This window comes from Marmota monax, unplaced genomic scaffold (assembly GCF_021218885.2).
Source record: "Marmota monax isolate L192 unplaced genomic scaffold, Marmota_monax_Labrador192_F-V1.1 WCK01_AAM20220418_F8-fsc00030, whole genome shotgun sequence".
Lineage (NCBI taxonomy): Eukaryota > Metazoa > Chordata > Mammalia > Rodentia > Sciuridae > Marmota > Marmota monax.
In genome coordinates this window covers 3,149,567-3,167,751 of record NW_026691988.1, presented here as the reverse complement: position 1 = coordinate 3,167,751, position 18,185 = coordinate 3,149,567, and the positions used below count along the sequence as shown (strand labels likewise).

Sequence of the window (18,185 nt, the reverse complement as noted above, 5' to 3'; positions counted from 1 at the left end):
CATGTTGCTTTTCCTTTTTTATTATAAAGGTTTTAAAAAATAAATTGGGAGTGATGTTTTCATCAGAAGTCCTACTAGTATTTTGCAGAATACACCATTTTAAAATTCCGTTTTCCACTCTTTTGTAATTTTGATGCTGCTGCCAGCATCACTGAGTTGAAATGGTGAAAGCAATGTTGAAAGTTTGTAAATCTGATGTTTAGCATGCCAGATTCTTTCCGCCTGCTTAAATAGTATCCCAGCTTTTATAAATTCTCCAAGGGATATTTTTGCTTGCTTCCTTTGTATATTTTTTTGTTTTGTTTTGCTTTCAGAAACTGTTTTAGTTGTACCATCTGAATCCTGCTCCTCTGTTTCATGTGCTTTTTAACTTTGTGTGCACTCCACCTTAACCTATCAGGCAGACCAGACTGCTAGGGTTGGGGTGGGCGGCTGCATCCAAGTCTGATTAGGGGGGTTTATTGCAAAGATTTCACCCAGGCACATCAGATGATGTGTTAAATTTTCTTTTAAACGCTGTACAGCAAATGACAAATGGTATATTTCTTTTCAAATGTTATATAGAATTTCTCTTGTAGTCACTTAAAGTGAGTGCATTAAATATAATTTGCATAACTTGTCTTTGAGATCTGTTCCCACTAAATTATTGTGAAATTGTGAAGGCCCTTTTCACTTTCTAAATTCTTAGAAAAACAACTCCTCTCAGGAGAAGCATATCTCAGGAAGCCAAGGCTTAGAAATATGAAACCAAATATGATTCTGAAAATATATTTCTCATCAGAAAGTTTTTATGTGTAGTATAGTTAAATTATAGATTGATCTTCCCAGGGGTTTTGAGAACCATATTCTTTCATGTATCTAATTATAATAGCAGTGATTAAAAGAAAGTTTGTCTTTACAGCACCTATGGACTCTAGGGAATGCAGGGTGCTGTGTTCATTTAGGGCTCAGTTTTACTCAGCTGAGAAAGCAAAGACAGGTTGACATTCTGGAGCCATTGAGAGCATCTTTGAGGACTTAGTATCCAAAGAGCCACTTGGAAAAAATGTTGATAATCCCATGTGTGACATCAGCACGGGTGTCTTTTTAAATATTTTGTATGTCTTAGGATGTCATGATCTTACTTGGTAAACTGAACTTTGACAGCCCCAAATCATAGAGTAAATAGGAACGTCAGCGAGGTTTTGAGATAGGGATTTGAACAAGTTTAATAGGTGGAAAGAATATTTCTGAATTCCTAGTCTATTTAATTGAAATTATAAATAAAATTTTTGATTATATGGTTCTTGCTTCCTTCTGTTTGTCACCCATGTCAGGATAGATGCCACTGCCTCAATGCTGATAAAAACTCAAGAGGTCTTTTCTGATTAGCACATGCTAGTTATAAAGTCAGAAAGCAAGAATCTCTTTTTTTTTTTTTTAACATTTTTTAGTTGTAGTTGGACACAATACCTTTATTTTATTTATTTAATTTTATGTGGTGCACAAGGATCCAACCCAGGGCCTCGCACATACTAGGCAAGCGCTCTACCGCTGAGCCACAACCCCAGCCCAGAAAGCAAGAATCTTATGAGCATAGTTTGAAAACTTTATAAACACAAATCAGAAAATTGATTTACAGTATGTTTGACATGAATTCTGAGAGTTTATTAGTTACGAGTTCTGATATCTGAGATTTTTTTTTTTCAACCAAGTAAGTTTTCAAGGGAAATCTGTTCTTGATTTTTACTATTGCTACTAGAAAATTCTAGAAATTGTTACCTGGCCAGATTATAGTTATAAGCATTTAGCTCTTTACAAGTGTCATCGCAAATAGTATTTCAGAGAGCATAATGTGTGCCTCTCTATGCCCAATTTTCTGTTTTATCAACAATACAGCATTGGAATATGGAATATCCACAGATTGGCAGTCCCTCTCTGTCTTTGCAAACCATCTTTTTTTTGTTTTTTTAAATTTTTAGTTGTAGATGAACACAATGCCTTTATTTTGTTTATTTATTTTTCTTTATGGGGTACTGGGAAGCAAACCCAGTGCCTTACATGTGCTGGGCAAGAGCTCTACCACTGAGCTACAACCCCAGCCACTGCAGATCATTTTTGGCAGTATCAAATTACCAGTGATAAACAAGAGAAAGAAAGTTAATGTTTTTATCAGCTTTAGGTTAGTTCTGTTTTAAAAAAAAAAAAAATCATTTGTTGGTAAATTTTCATTGAATAAAACAGTGTGTGACAACTTAAAGCACCCATTATCTTACTGAAGATTTAGTTGGAGAAACATTATCTTTAGCTGGAAAGTCTTTCACTTTCACATTAGAAATAAGATTAGAAATTGTCAAGCTGAGACCATTTGGGGTTGTAGGAGTGTTTGTGGCCCCTGGTAAAAGGCTTTGGAACATTGAATGGACGGACGTGCCTATGAGTGATGTAAGGAGACTGGACCTTATTTGGATGAAGACTGAGACAGCTTGTTTTGGTGGCAGTAATGAAAAAAATGAAATCTTAAAGTGGATCTACGAGCATGTGAAGAGCAAAGAGTTAACCTGCAGCCACTTGGCCATGCTTAGTGGTTAATTTGACCAATTTGTTAGTAGCGCCTTCAAACAGATGGTAATGAAATCTTTGGGACTCATTTTCTCCGTGGGAAAATGAACATATTACTGTTCCTCTCTATGCATAGAAAGTTCACGAGTCCAGTCATAATTTCATTGGCGATTTCCTTACTCCCACTTTATTCAGCAGCAACAAGAAATAGGTCTTGATTTAAACTACTTGGATATGCTTATTGTAGGAAACATGTATGTTTAGAACTCATCTGTTACCACAATAGGGGAGGTGGTAGGCAGGCATCTACCATAGCCCAAACTCAGGCTCTCAGAGTGCCTATTTCTGGAGGAAAATGGAACGAACTCTGAAGGCTGCACCACAGATTTGGCTGGCAGCTGCTGAGATGAGGGTATGATGTGTCCTTTCACACCTTCTGTTAAAGAAAGCATTTTTACACAGGCTGATTCCATCAAAGGCTAAAAAGAGATCCCTCCCAGAACCGAAAAAATAGTGTTATTCCTTCCATATGGCATGAACACTGTTGTTATAAATTATCTGACTGAAAGCCCCAGCAGACATTTTCATTGTAATCGAGTGCAATAAAATGGAGAAATGAGTGTCTTCAGTTGAACAGTGGGTTATATTATGTAAGACATGCAAACAGACCATTCACAATGCATATGAGGAATTTTGGGGTGGGGTTGAAGGGAATAAGCAGAATATATCTGGCACTGGTGATGCTTTATTTATATTTTGAGTCATCCCCACAGTATTTTATATGACTATCATTACCAAAATTGGTGCTGACAAAATTTACTGTTTTATAAAGTGAATCACCAATACTCCATCAGTCACGTGCAAAGACTGGGATATAACCAGATTTAGGACATACTGAACATCTTTTGTTAATGTTAGTAGGGAAATGTGGAGAGTACAATAGTAATCTATTTAAAACCACCACCTTGAATTAAATGTTTCTTTCAATTATTTATGTTGGCTCTTCAGGGTTCCTATAGAAGAAGAATTCTGCTAGTGAAATTTTGACTTCTTTCCATAGTTAGAAATAGCTCCCTGGTGTTTTGGTTTTATAGGCAAAGACTTGAATTCTTCTCACCAGGAGTTATGTGAGCATTGTGTTCTTTCTTTTCCCAGCACCAAAATGCCATTTTCTCAAGTCGCACCATGCTGAGAGCACCATTGATGAGTGGTCTGTCCCTACTATTGAGAGATTCCTCTTGTTTTGTGTTTGTCACAGTGATTTGTGAAAGCTCTTGGGAAATGGAGAGATGCATACTCAGGTCCAGAAATGTCTGAAAGGGTATTGTGGAAGAGTTGCTGCCCTACTAGAGGAACAAGGTGGACACCTTTCATAGGGCATCCACAGAGCTCCCTCTAGGGCACTCATCTTTTGCTATCCATTTGATATCTTCTGGAGTTTTCTCACCTCTAAAATCAGAATAATGTGAATTTTCAGAGGATTATGTAATACTGATGCCTGAGAATTTTATTTGAAAATGCATTTCAAAGTAAACAGTAGATTTTAAACATGATGCATCCAGTCCATTGAGCCTATGCAAGTAAATCTTGTGTACTTGGTACTTTTCTAAGAACTGTTGATGCTGAGTCTTAGAAGTCCTCTTGGTCAATAACTGCCACTTTTCATGTGGCTTAGAATAGTCGCCCTAGAATTCTACTTTTGCTGTGCTTCTCATTTATCAACCTACTTTATTAGTTAAACTGTTGACATTGCTCTATGACCAGTAGAAATTCATTGTGTTTTAGCTATTGGTCAGTTCAAACAGTCACGTCCTTTTCATTTTCTGGTGCAGAGACGAGCCACCCTTGTGCTTGTATTGGTGGTGAGCAATCTGAGGTAGTTCTTCATTAACTGAAAGGAAGAATGCCAGTTAGTAATTTGCAGACAGCTGAGTTCCATTGGTTCTTTACAGCTCATAAGTGGCTACCAAGCTAGCTTTCTGAATGGTGGCCCTAGTGAGTTAGAGAAGCCCAGGTCTTCAGTGCAAGTCAGAACTCACCGTCTCAGCCACTTCTAAAGAAAAGGTCAAGATTGTCATAGGCCAAACATTTAGCAGAGTGTTGATTAAGTTTAGACTCCCACATTTAATAAGCTGATACGAAGCTTGTGAGTAGGCCAGGAGTTGAGGGAACAGTACTCTGCTCCTGCTCCCCCCTTCCCCAAATTCATTTAGGCATTTATAATTTACACAAAAGTCACAGCAGTCCTTTCCCTCTACCTTTTGGCATCTTTTACTGAATACACTGATCGTTTCAACTTCTCACAACTTGCACATTCTTTAGCCTCTTAGAATATAACTAGTTAAAGCTACTCAACCAACCTATTTAACCTTGTTGATTACATCCTCATTACTCCTATTGACCAAGTCTAGTGGCATTTTCCAGTCCCCAGTTTTCTTCAAGGATTTGAGACAAATGCATTCTCCTCCCCACTCTGTCTCCTCTCTTCAGCTTTTGTTATGTATCATGTTTCTGTGAGTTCATCTCCTGCAGCTTCAACTAATTTCTCACTTGCAACTAAACAGATTTGAGGCCCCCTTCTACTACCCTGTGCTAGGCATTGAACCCAGTGGCAATCTATCACTGAGCTGCATCCCTAGGTCTTTTAATATTTTGAGAGGTCTAAGTTGCCCAGATAGACCTCAAACTTTCCACCCTCCTCCACAACCCCCTGAGTAGCTAGGATAACAGACGTGTACTATTGCACCTCCCCAGATTTGATCTTTAGCTAACCCTGAGATCTCTCTTAAGATCCCAACACATATCTTATTGGCACATCGAAAAACATCTCCCTTATTGAACACCACCAACACAAAATTAATCCTGCTTTTGCTTTTAAGTTTTATGTGCAGAATTACAATTTAATCATGCCAGATACCAGGAGCTTCTAAACTCATGGGAAATGATAAATATGTTTTTAGAATTAAAACTGAAAATGTTCTCTTTGTCTTTCACACAAATTCATGCACATTATCCCTTGTCAGTTATTTTATATGCCACACACCCTAGGACATGCATCTTTCCCTGATGTGGATTCTTCTAGGCCTCCACAAATGCTTATCTTGCTCAGGAGAGGGGGCATGTGCTTATGATGACAACTCTCGGTTACTTGAATCATGATTCAATGGCCAATGTTTGCCAAGCACTTATTGTGTGCCAGACATAGAGTGAAGCCCTTAATTCTTGTAATGACATAAGCTGGTCACCAGTATTATTAATATTCATTTATAGATGAGCAGTCTGAGGCAGACAGATATCAAGGTGAAGCAACTATCCCAAGATCACCAAAACTCATTGGTTCAAGTTTTGATGTCAGGCAGTCTGACTTCAGAGTTCACACTTTCAGCCACAGTGTTTCGTGTCCCCATAAGTTATTGCTATTTCAGATATCCCTTTGAGGTAGCCCATGACTTTGCTTTTGAACACATTGAAATATGAGTAATTTCCTCCCTTTCTTTTTTAATTACCAATGGCTAGCTGTATAACAAGTGTTTTGAATGAGGGACCAAGATACAAATTAGAGCTGGAAATGGATGACCTGAATAATAATACTGACAGAAGAGAACTCAAAGAGTAGAGAACTAGAGGAAACAAGAAGAAGCTCATAGGTCTTCAGTGAGTCACGTATCCAGGGAACAGTGTGTGCTACACATCTTGTAAAGAACAAGAGGAATAAAATAATTTATCCTTCTCCTAAAAGACAATTGCAATTGGGCCATCATTTTATTTTAGTAGGTCTGTTTAGGAAGGTGTTCAGAGAGATTAGACAGGCAGGTATCCTTGAAAACATCTGAGCTTGTTATTGTGGAAAATTCTGCATGCAACGAGGTTTTCCCTGTTGGGCCCTGGGTGAAGAAATACAATCTCTGACTCAGGTGGAGGAACTGCCATCATCAGTAAGAATAATTATTCCTGTTGTATAATATAAGATTGATCAAACTTTTTAAAGCTTTTGTCAAATTCTGCCTTATTTCAGATTTCCCCATAGGGGCTTTTTTTTTCAAATTGGTGGTAAGTTTATTTGCCTGGGTCAAAAGGATCCTTCCATTAGGCAGATACTCTGCCTATCTGGCGTTTAGTTCTCCAGTGGAGTCGTGTATCTACTGAGGAGACTGGCTCTGGAGCCAGAGAACCAGGGTTTAAATCCTATCTCTACTGCTTTCAAGGTGAGTGGCCCAGAAAGATTTACTTAATGATGCTAACAATAGCTATTTTATCAATGACACCCTCTCTGCCTTCTTGGAATGTACGGGCCAGCAGGGGTAGTAATAAGTAAGAGTGTTCTGCAGACTGGGCACTGTTAAGAACCTTGTGTGCATCACCTCATTTTATCCCATGCCTATTCCACAGCTGTGCCCTGCTCTGATTTCTATTTTACAGATGAGGAAGCTGAAGCTTTAAAATAGAAATAGAAAGGCCATTGTTAACAGAACTGGATTTCAAACCATACTTGATTTGACTCATTGGTCTGAGCTCCTAACAATTTTACTCTGCTAACTCCAAGTTAATCTGCTCTTTCCAAATATTTTTTTTTCCTTTTTGACTGCTGGCCACTCAAACATGTATATGAAGTTGAGTGAAAGATACCTAGGCACCTTGCATATTTTCAATACTTACCTCTTTGTTATGGTATAAATGCAAGTTATCGAAGGCCAGAACCTGATCAATAACCTTAGTTTGGTTCTAACGCCACATAAACTTTCAGGCATTCAAAAGACACAATTTTTTTCATAATGACTGTTTTGGGCAATTTTATTTGAGAGAGAAATTTGTTTTTGATCAGGGTGATGATATTTTCAGGACTGTAGGTCAAGGTCTAGAAATTTCAGGATTTGGGGAGATAAGGTAATCAAAACTTTTGCTGTAGGAGATATAAAAATGTTCATGGCAATAGTAGAGGAAGGTTGTCTATGGCCAGTATGATACCTAGACCTCTACCCCAAGAGATACTTCTCGAGGCAACTGACACAGATTAAAGCAGGATGTTAGAGATTTTTTCTTCCTGTGTGAGAAAATTGATGCTCTTTCCATACTAATTAAATTTACATGCATCATTACCTCCTAGGGCTTGAAGAGTAGGGATTAACGTTGAGTAATTACAACACCTCCACATGCTTTCCATCACATCCAAAATGGCTTTCTAGCCTGGCAGTCTAGGATGTATGAGACAGGCAAGCTGGTTTCTGTTTTGAAATGCAGGACTCTGAGGTTCTGTGAATGCACCAGTTAATCTGTCACCATCTCTCTCATTAAAGGAACAAAATAGGAAGGATGACACTTGCCATAGCCCTGGTTAGAAGATTAACGACATCACGTTTGCCCATCTGTTTACAGTTTTTAAGTGGATGTTGCTAAATGGAGATTTAAACTGGTGATATTTTATTTTGGACTAAATGATCTCGCTTGCCCTCAGCCTGGAGAGAGAATATTACTGCTTACCTTTAGGAAAATGACTACAAGAAGAACTATAATTTTTAAACAATAAGCTTTGGGTGAGGCAGGCCTTCATTGCATTAACTGACGGATGCAGAGATTTTTGGTATGCCATAATAAACAGCATCTTTAGTTTCCTCTCTCCTCCCATACCCTTTACCCAGAGCCTGGAAGCTCCAGGATCACTTCAGTGAGAGCAAAAGTGAGCAGCAATGGAGAGTGTGGCTTGTGAAATCACTGATGTGCCCCATGGCCATATCAAAGGGTTCAGCTCTGACATTTAGGAAGAGACTTAAGGAGAAAGGTCAGTTTATTCTTCAGCCCTTTGACTAGACATTGACTGAGGCCAGGGTAAAAAACAGAGATTTCTAACATCTCTAACTTTTGACGATTTTGTCAAATGTTCTTTCTGGTTTTTTGAAGACTGTGATTGTTTTCTTTTTTCTTTTCTTTCTTTTTTTTTTTTTTTCCCCAGCCCTCAGAGCCCATAGTAAAAGTCTTTTTCCAGTATCTAGGGAAATTCCTGGTGTGTGGGAGGACTCTGATTCGGTTTGCTACCCAAACTCTGTGGAAATGCAATCCCCATTGTGAGGTATTAAGAAGTGGACCTTTAAGAGGTGATTGGATCATGAGAACTATTCCTGAATGAATAGATTTGTGCAGTACTGAGAGTGTATCTGTTATAAACCAACTTGGAACTGTCTCTTAGATGTTCCCCTGGCACTATGTGATGCCATGTGCTGCCTCAGAACTCTACAGAGAGCTCCCACCAGCAAGGTCTTCACCAGATGCAGCCCCTTGACCTTGGACTTCCCAACTGTTAGAACTGTAAGTTGGTTGAAGGACTCTGTGCAGAGAGCATTGCCCTCATGTGAGGCTGACATTCTTGCTGACCCTTGGGTTAGATCCTGTGTTCCAAATAAATAAAAGCTTTGAGAAGGAAGGGAAGATTCACAGTTGTGAGAAAGTCTAGGAATTAGGACAGGCTCATTAGCATATCAGAATTTGGGAGGAGGAAGTATGAAGAATAATAATAGTTCTTTGGGGCCTTTTGTTCCCTTCAGTCTAATCCTTCAGAAGAAGTTCCAATATTGTCGAGTTCTGAACTTAAGGTTATGATTTGTGTCTGTGACTTGATCTGTAGATCCCTTACGTGGATAGGATATGCTGCAGGCAGAAGGGATCACTGTACACCCGTTGGGCACTTTGTCTGGGCTTGGCTCTGAAGTTGGCACTTTGTCTGCACTTCCCCACTATCATCCCTCTGGGATGCCAGGCCACACCATCAATGGCAAGTTAACTTTCCCAGTGTGTTCTAAATAAAATACTGTAGACTCATTCACGTTTTACATATTATAGATGTTTTCCCAGGGAAAAGTAGAGCTATAAATCAAGGTCTGCCCTCTTGCAGAGTCTGCCTCAAATACCAGATGTCCTACTGAATTATCTGATCTATAAAAATTGGTAAGCAGAGATTAGTAAGAGGCTTTAAAATCCATGAGGCTCTCCTGACCTGTTGTTTGCCTTATTTCATGCTTGATACATTTTTGAGATACTGAAAATTTTATCTTGCCCAAGAGGCAGTCATGGATAAAAGTTGGGAGCTACATGAAGTATTCAAGGTCATGGTCATGACTGTGACATCCGCATCCTGTTACTTCTCCCCAGGGTGCTCAGTGTCAAAGGGAGCCTGGGATATGTGCCACAGACAGTGGTCTTGCAACAACCATGAAGGCCTGTAATGTGGAAATGTTTGCAGTTGCTGGATATTCAGCCAGTTTGGAACAAAGGAAAGCTATAGATAGATCTTGGAGATTTCTGATTTTTTTCCTTTGTTGGAGTCTCTTATCAGGGCCTGGTAGTCATGAGTGGCCAAGTAGCAGACCATCCAGCAGACTGGTTTGGGGGCAGTGCAGGGTGATCTGACTTAATAAATGAAAGGATTTCTCACATCCTGTAGAGTGAGAGAGAATGCAGCTTCATCATCCAACAAGAGAACTGTTCATAAAAATGTGACACACAAAGTGAAAGGCTATGGAGTGTTTGAGTAAATTATGATGAAAACTTTGAGATTTTGCAATACAGTCTTTGTCCTCTAGATTTCTCAATGTTATAAATCTCCTCTTAGACATAAATATCCCTAATTGCTTTGCTGATATATTTTAGGTTATATATTATGGCATGCATCATTTAAGATTCTGAATACATTCATATAGGAACATACATGGCATTGTTGGCATTGTTTGGGCTTGGCAAGTGTTTGTGGAAGAGGAAGGGTTTTCATTTTTTTTTTTTTTTAGTGTTTTAATATGACACTGTCAACATTTTAAAATTGAGTGATTTTTGTTTATATTGCTAAAATAGTTATAAACCTGTATGGTACCTAATATTTACTGGATGAGGAATTAACATGTTTTCTATCAAGTCTCAACCCAGTTTCATTAATTTTAATTATAGGAGAATAAATAGTCTCAATCCAGGAGCCAAATATCCATTCCAAATCACCTTCCTAAGATAATAAATTAACTTCCTAAGGTGTCCTTCCTGCCTTCTTTTCTTTTGGTCACTTACCTATTAGTGCTTTACCTTGCCAATCACTGTGATACCACAATGTTGGGAATATTCTCTGACTAAAAATGCAGTGGATAAAATAGAAATGTGCCTGTGCAAATAATCATTGGTACGTGTGTACATGCAGAGACACTCGTGGGTACATACATGCACCTGAGCACATACACATATACATCTGTCATATGGAGAAGGCAGACCATGAACAGTATTTTTAATGTTCATGAATCTGTTGCTTTAAGAGGTTGACACAAGCAATTGTGTGTCAAAATTGCTGATTCACAGTTGGTCTGAGTGACTACAGTTAAGGGGTTCCTACAACAAGTCTTCTCATTCTACCACACATTCTACAGGGCTGAAAGGTCCAAACTTTGCCCAGTTCACCAAAAGATCTCAAGGAATTGGGGGTGGGGTTAGGAGAAAGTACCTGCAAATCAAAAAATGTGTTCTCCCAGGCCGCCCAGAAACACTGACATGTTTTGAAGGTGTGTCCAGGGAAGGACATCTAAGCCCTTCCTTGTGTGGCTCCACACTTACCCTCAATCAGTTTGATCCTGAAGTAGGCAATGAGGAGGAGTAGCAGCAAAACCACAGGCAGGAAGACCCCAAAGAACAGGAACCAGCCGGGGAGCTCTCTCAGGAAGGCCGACAGCACAGGGTTCATGGCCAAATGTAAGACCTTGTTGGGCAGTGGTGCTTGGAGTCTGCGGTTGTATACTGCTAGGGCTCTGGCCTTTGCTCAGCACATCTCTGTGGAACTTTTTGTGGACTTTGCTCTGTTTAAATTGCCCCATTATTCTGAGATTGCTGGCAGGTTACTTTGTAACTCAGTTACCAAGTGTAGAGGAATTGAAAAGCTAATCTCCAAAGCTCTGCTAGAGATGAGTGTTTATCTGGTGGGGATGGAGATGACGCCAGGAGCCTCAGATTCTTTGTACTCAGTTTAACTGGAATATACTTCTCTGAGAGGTGCACTCATTTATTCAACTAGAACCCAATTTATTCGACCAGAACCTAATCTATGCTGGGTGTATGAAGAAGAGCAAGTCATGGGCCCTGCCCTCTTCGAGTAGAGACAAGAAACAGTGGCCACAAGTGACAGTGGTGGAATGGTTGGTGCAGTGGCCCTTTTCCTTCCCCCTTGATGCTTGCACTCTTGGTTCTACTGTTTACTTACCTTGGTCCTGTGTCAGAGTGGTGGGGGTTGGGTGGTAACTCCACAGTTTCTGGGAAGAGAAAGAGCAATCCATTGGCCAAAGTCAACACTGATACTGACTTAGTATATGCACTGAGTTGCCTTTAACTGCTTTGGGGAAAAATTTCTCAAGTTAAAGGATCCCTTGGATAATTTGGAAATTTTGAGGGGGATTGGCAGCCGCCTTCTGGGGGTCATTCTTGTTATGTCTCACCCTGCCTCTGCCCCTGTTGACAGCTGCCTGACTGGCAAGTGGCCAGTAGTCTATGGACAAACTGCTGTCAGTGTCTCCCAAATTCTTCCCTTAGGGGCTTTACATGGCTGTGCAGAGTCTGTCCCAGCTGTAGAGTCTGCACCCTCATTTACCAATTAATCAGATCTGGGATGCTTGCCTGGCATCTTGAACAAGGACCTATAAAGGATTTCCCTCTCAGAAGACAGGCATCTTAATTCCTGAAGGAACCACTTAGAACAACTCAGATTAAGTCTGCATCCATTGCATTTTACATGCTTCTCCCTTCACTCCACAAACCCCTGGGTGGTGCTGCTGCTATTATTCTTGCATGCCTTCCATTGAGATGGCTCTCTGGTGCTCTCTGGCTTGAACAGGATACTAATTTGTAAACTGTCAATCTTCAAGGAACCTCTATGAGCAGGTGACATTACCAGGGAGATATTAGGTAGTCTGTTTGTCATGTTCTTTCCTCTGTTTCATTCCATTCAGCAAGGTTTTGTGGAATGCCTAAGGTAAGTAGGGGGAAAAAGCAAATGTATAAATGCCAATACTGTTAGCTCTCAGATCAACGTGTAAACAAAGTACAAGGGAAGCACTGAAGAGAGACTGATTAATTCCAGCCAGGGAACTACTGAGTTCATTAAGAAGATAGCATCTGAGCTGAGCCTGGGGGATGGGTAGCTGAGGAAGCCCTGCAGCAAACAGCGACAGCAGGCAGGCAGGGTTCCTAGAGGTTAGGGAAGAATTGAGAATGGCTGAATGGCAGGGAGTTCAGGCCAGAGTGTCTGAAGAGCTGAAGCTGGAAAAATGGGGTATCATCAAATCTTATGGACCTTGAATGCCCTAAATTCTATGATATTTGGACAAGGGGACTAATCAAAGGTCTTTGATCATGGAAGTGTGTGATCTGAGGTAGGTGAAGGAAACACTTAGGTAGCACTTTAAATAATGGACTGAAGAGAAGAAATAGGGTAGGCTATCTCAACATGAATCAAGATGTGAGGAGTCTGAGATAGGAGATTGCAGAGGAAGGAGAGAAGCAGACAGAGAGGCTGCAGAAATGAAAAGAACAGCTCTTGGTGAATAATTAAATGGAGAAAGGTAGATTTCACCAATCATCTAACAATCGTTAAGTGCTTACTATATGTCAAACTCTATATAAATAGTTCATGGTTATTATCTTATTTAATCCTCATAGTAATCATATGAGGAAGAGACTGATACAGATGGGGAAATGAAGCCAGAGGGGGAGAATGCCTTGCCTAAGACACAAATCTAGTAAGTGACAGAGGTGAGATTTCAATCGTGCCATCTGCTTGGTTGGTGATGATGGTGGGGAGACTCTGGTGCTGCAAACTGAGACCTGAACCTGGGCTGGGCAGCAGGTTTGGATGGGACATGTATGGAATTTTGCAAGCATTAAATTAGACGTGTTGTCCAGCTAGCTGTTCAGTGAGAACCCGGTAGAATTACAGAATCCAGGAGAGAGGACAAACTTTGCAATATAGACTTGGAATTTATTAGTGTTTAATTGGCTGGGCTTGATGGGGTGGAGAGATTACTCAGGAAGGAGTGTGCAAAGCATATAAAGGACCACGGATCCTAAAAAATGCTATTGACCCTAAAAAATGCTCTCATTGAGAACATGAGAGGAAAGATAAGAATGAGGGAAAGAAATTGAAAAGGAGGGAAACTCTGAGGGTGGGAGAGGAACCAGAGAAAATGGTGTTAGGATATTGGTGGCAAAAGAAGTTTCATGAAGGTGAGATATCATTTAATGGATCTGATGTGATTCTGACCCACATTGAAAGTTTTGAGATCATGATCTTTGAGGCTGACTTAACGGTTTTCTTTTTTCTTTTTAAGTAGCTCCTATGGAGGATATTCATACAATAAACTTCACACACTTTAAGTGTACAAGTTAATAATTTTTATGCATGAGTGTGCCCATGAAACTATCACCATGATCCAATAATGAATATATCCAACACCCTCAAAGTTTCTCATATCATTTTCCTATCTCCAATTCCCTCACCCAAATCCCAGGCAACCACTGATCTACCTCCTGTCACCACTATATATTTGTTTGCGCTATCTATAATTTTGTACAACTATAATTATCCAATATATCTCTTTTTTGTTTCGTTTCTTTCACTCATTATAATTATTTGAAATTCATTTGTGTTATTGCCTGCATCAATCATGATTGACGTGTGTATTGCTGAATAGGATTTTGTTGTATGGATAAACCATTTGCTTTTCCTTCTACTGATGAACATTTTGGTTTCCTATTTTAGGCTATGCCAAATAAAGCTTATAAGAACATTCCTATATGTGTCGTTACATAGACATATGTTTTCATTTCTCTTGGTAAATACCTAGTAGAATGGCTGGATCATATAATAGAGATAATGTTGATGTTTTAAGAAATTGCCAGACTATTTTCCAGGTGGTGATACCATGTTATATTCCCACCAGCAGTGCATGAGATTCCAGTTCCTTCACATACTCAGCAACTCTTGGGATAGTGAGTCTTTTTGATTTTAGCCATTCCAATGGTGTGAAGTGGTGTCTTGTTGTGGTTTTAATATACATTTCCTTAATGATGTTGAACATCTTTTATGTACTTATTTGACATTTGTATTACTTGTTTAATGAAAAGATTGTTCAACTATTTTGCTCATTTTAAGAAAAAATGTTTTTAAAATTAAAATTTAAGAATTCTTTATGTCGTGGGGTTCTGTGGCTTGTGCTTGTAGTTGTAGCTACTCAAGATGTTGAGGCAGGAGGATCATTTGAGCCCATGAGTTGAGACCAGCCTGGACAACATAGTGAAACCACATCTAAAAATCCAACAAGTAGTTTTTTATGTATTCTAGAAGCAAGTCAATTATTAGATATGATTTTCAAGGATTTTTTGTTCAGTCTGAGTCATACCTTTTTATTTACTTAGTTATTGCAAAGCATAGAGATTTTTAATTTCAAAAAAGTCCAATTTGTTCTTTTATGGATGTGCTTTTCATATATAAGAAATCTTTGCCCAACCCAAAGTTGCAAAGATCTTTTCTTATGTCTTCTTCTGATAGTTTTATAATTTTAGATTTGTATTTAGGTCTACAATCTACTATGAGTTAATTTTTGTGTATGGTGAGAAGTATAGGTTAGAGTTTTTCCTTTTTTTTCTTTTGCACATAGATATGCAAATTGTTTCAGCACTATTTGTTAAAGAGACTACACTTGTCCCACTGAAATGGCTTTGTATCTTTGTCAAAAATCAGAAGTCAATTATGTGGGGCTCTATTTTGTAGTATCTATGATGTTCCACTAATCTAATTGTTAATATTTTCACCAACACCTTTGTCTTTTGTTTTATTGTTTTAAAATAAGTCTTGAAGTCAGGTATTGTTAGTCCTCCAACTTTATTCTTTTTCAAAGTTGTTTTAGCTAGTGTAGGTCATTTTCATTTCCATATGAATTTTGAATCAGTTTATCAATTTCTATAAAAGTTCGGCTAGGATAGCATTGAATCTATAAATAAATAATTGGAGAAAATTAGTATTTTAACAATGTTGAGTCTTGTAAACCATGAGCACGATATCTATTCTGTTTCTTTGAGTAACTCTCTCAACCGTGTTTTGTGGTTTTTAGTATCGCAGTCTTCAACATGTTTTGTCAGTTTATCACTATTTATCATATTTTTATGTGATTATAAAGAATATTGTTTTCTAAATTTCAATTTTTGATTGTTCACTGCTAGTATGAAAGTTTTTTTTTAATTTACAAAATTTACTCATCACTGGGTACTGCTGCTAGATTAAGTATTAGAATTTATTAAAACATCCTTCAGAACTTGAGAACTTTTATCTCTAAAGGCTCTGATTCCAATCCAAGTTGGTTGCTTAGAGTAATATATGGTAGGCACAGAAGCTATGAAAATATTTGAAACACTGGTGATCTGTTTGATTTGCCAGAATTTGGGTGGGGAGCCATAAAGAATGTACAATTTGCTGTCATAATAGCAGCAAATCCTTTACCTGCTTTGTGCCATTTGGGAACAATAATAAATACCATTGGAAAAATCTACATTGATGAAAATAGAGGGACACATTAGGTTGAGGATTAACCCCCCTGTTGATTTCCTTGATAGTAAACACTCCCTCTGTTGACTTGCATGACGTTTTAAGGCACAAGTGATTTGCAAAAATTGATATTTTGGAGAGAATTCCTGGGAAACTACTCTGTCATATCATCTATTATACTGGACTTTTGGTGATAGCTGCCCCCAAACTTATCATGGCTAATTGTGGCCTCTTGAAGCTAATGCGAAACCCACTGACCATCTGATTTGGATTCTGTTTTTATCTGAGCCTTAAGGAATGACTCACTGCATTGACATGCTGTAGAGCAATGAAAGTTCTGAAGTTCATCAGCAGAAGGTGCCAAAGTACCATAGATTGATATTTGGAATATCAAATTACATATAGCTACACAACTAATACGAGAATCAAGCACAAACAGAACTAACAATTTCAAATGAAGTGGTTTGATTTAATCATATGGGTGGCATTTTGCTGCAGTGAAGCATTGCTAACAATGTGAATGTCATGTTGCTGTTTCCAGGGTACACTTCTCTGAGTATACAAGCCTGTGTCCTCTGGATCTGGTTAACTGCCCCTCTGAACTTTGCTCATTAGCCTGTGTCAATCTAAGTAGTATCACTTGGCAGCAGTCCTACAGCAAATGTGAGAATGAGAGCTCTGAAATCAAGAGTGTTAGTATATAAGCACAAAAGATGATTTCTACTTTGCGAACTTTGAGAAAAGACCTGGGGCCTTCATTATTCAGATATGTGGGTAGAAACTATTTTCTGAGGGCTTGACATGCAACCCAGAAGCTATGATTGACTGATTTGTCACGAGAAAGACAAAGCCCCAGACATAACCAGGTGTACTTTGCAGTGAGGTGGATGGATAATAAAAAATAGCAGCTAACAGTGATTGAATGCTTGTATGGTTTAAGTACTTCACATGTTATAATTCATTACACTCTTATAACAATGCATTTGAATAAATAACAATTTCTATTACCACCATTTAACAGATGGAAAGGTCATGGAGCATTCATAACTTGTCCAGGATTACATTACTAGAAAGTGGCAGAATCAGGATTTGAACCCCACCATATACCCACTATATCTAGTGCTTCTCAGTCTCCTAGAGAAATACATATGTAATGTCAAGTATTGATACTGATCTGCAGAGAAGGCAGGACAGAGAGGTGAGAGAATAATTAGAAGTGCTAATTTTAGGTGAGGTTGTTAGGGAAGGTGTATTAGTCAGCTAGGGACGTTGTAACAAAATACCCTCAAGAATAAATACTATACATAGTAGAAATTCATTTTTTCATGGTTCTAGAGACTGGAAGCCCAAGATTATGATGCCAACAGGGTTGGTTTTTGGTGAGGCCTCCCTCTTTGGCTTCAGATACTGTCCTTTCCTCTTCATGCATGTGCTTCTGGTGCCTCTTGTCTCCTAAGTCCTTTCAGATGAGGGTTCTTATGACTTCATCAAACTTTAATTACCTCATTGAAAGCCTTATCTCCAACTGTAGTCATGTTGGTGTTAGGGCTTCAACATATAAATTTGGGTGAGGGGGACACAATTCAGTCCTTAACAAAATTTCTCTGAAATGCTAGCTTTTGAGCAGAGACTTGAATGAAGTAAAAGAATAATCCACCATGTTCTTGTAGGAAAAGAGTTCCACAGAGAGGGAATAGTAAGTCCTGGGATTAAAGTGTTTGGGGAAGGGAAGGGAAGAAGGCCTGTTGTGCCTGGAGCATACTGAGGAAGGGGAAATTGCTACAACTTTTGAGAATAGTTGATCTAGAAACCCAACACTGCCAGCAGGCCAAGGAAATGTGTGCAAAGTGTGGTTTATGAAACTCTAATTCTATTATATTTTGTTTTTTCTTGGAAAGTGATTGAATTAGCGTAGAGAATATTGGGCCAAGTAGATTCTTTACTGCAAAGTTTCTTGGAACTTTTAATTTGGTAAGGAACATTGTAAATTCCTAAGGGGATACGGCATACAGCCTTTCCTAAATTTACTAGATAATTGAGTCCTTTTGGAAAACAGAATCTCATTGTCTGCAGAATACTTTTCTGGGTGTAGAAA

General features: G+C 38.8%; 1 protein-coding gene across 1 annotated transcript; it reads right to left on the bottom strand.

Moving 5' to 3' along the window:
- Positions 1 to 3,165: 3,165 nt before the first annotated feature.
- Smlr1 (small leucine rich protein 1) lies at positions 3,166 to 17,625 on the bottom strand. Its single transcript, XM_046448929.1, has 3 exons — positions 17,593 to 17,625; positions 11,119 to 11,314; positions 3,166 to 4,432 (listed from the first exon to the last, which is right to left on the bottom strand). The coding sequence occupies exons 1-3, from the start codon at positions 17,623 to 17,625 to the stop codon at positions 4,347 to 4,349; spliced, it is 315 nt and encodes a 104-aa protein (XP_046304885.1). The 3' UTR covers positions 3,166 to 4,346.
- Between the last annotated feature and the right edge of the window lie 560 nt (positions 17,626 to 18,185).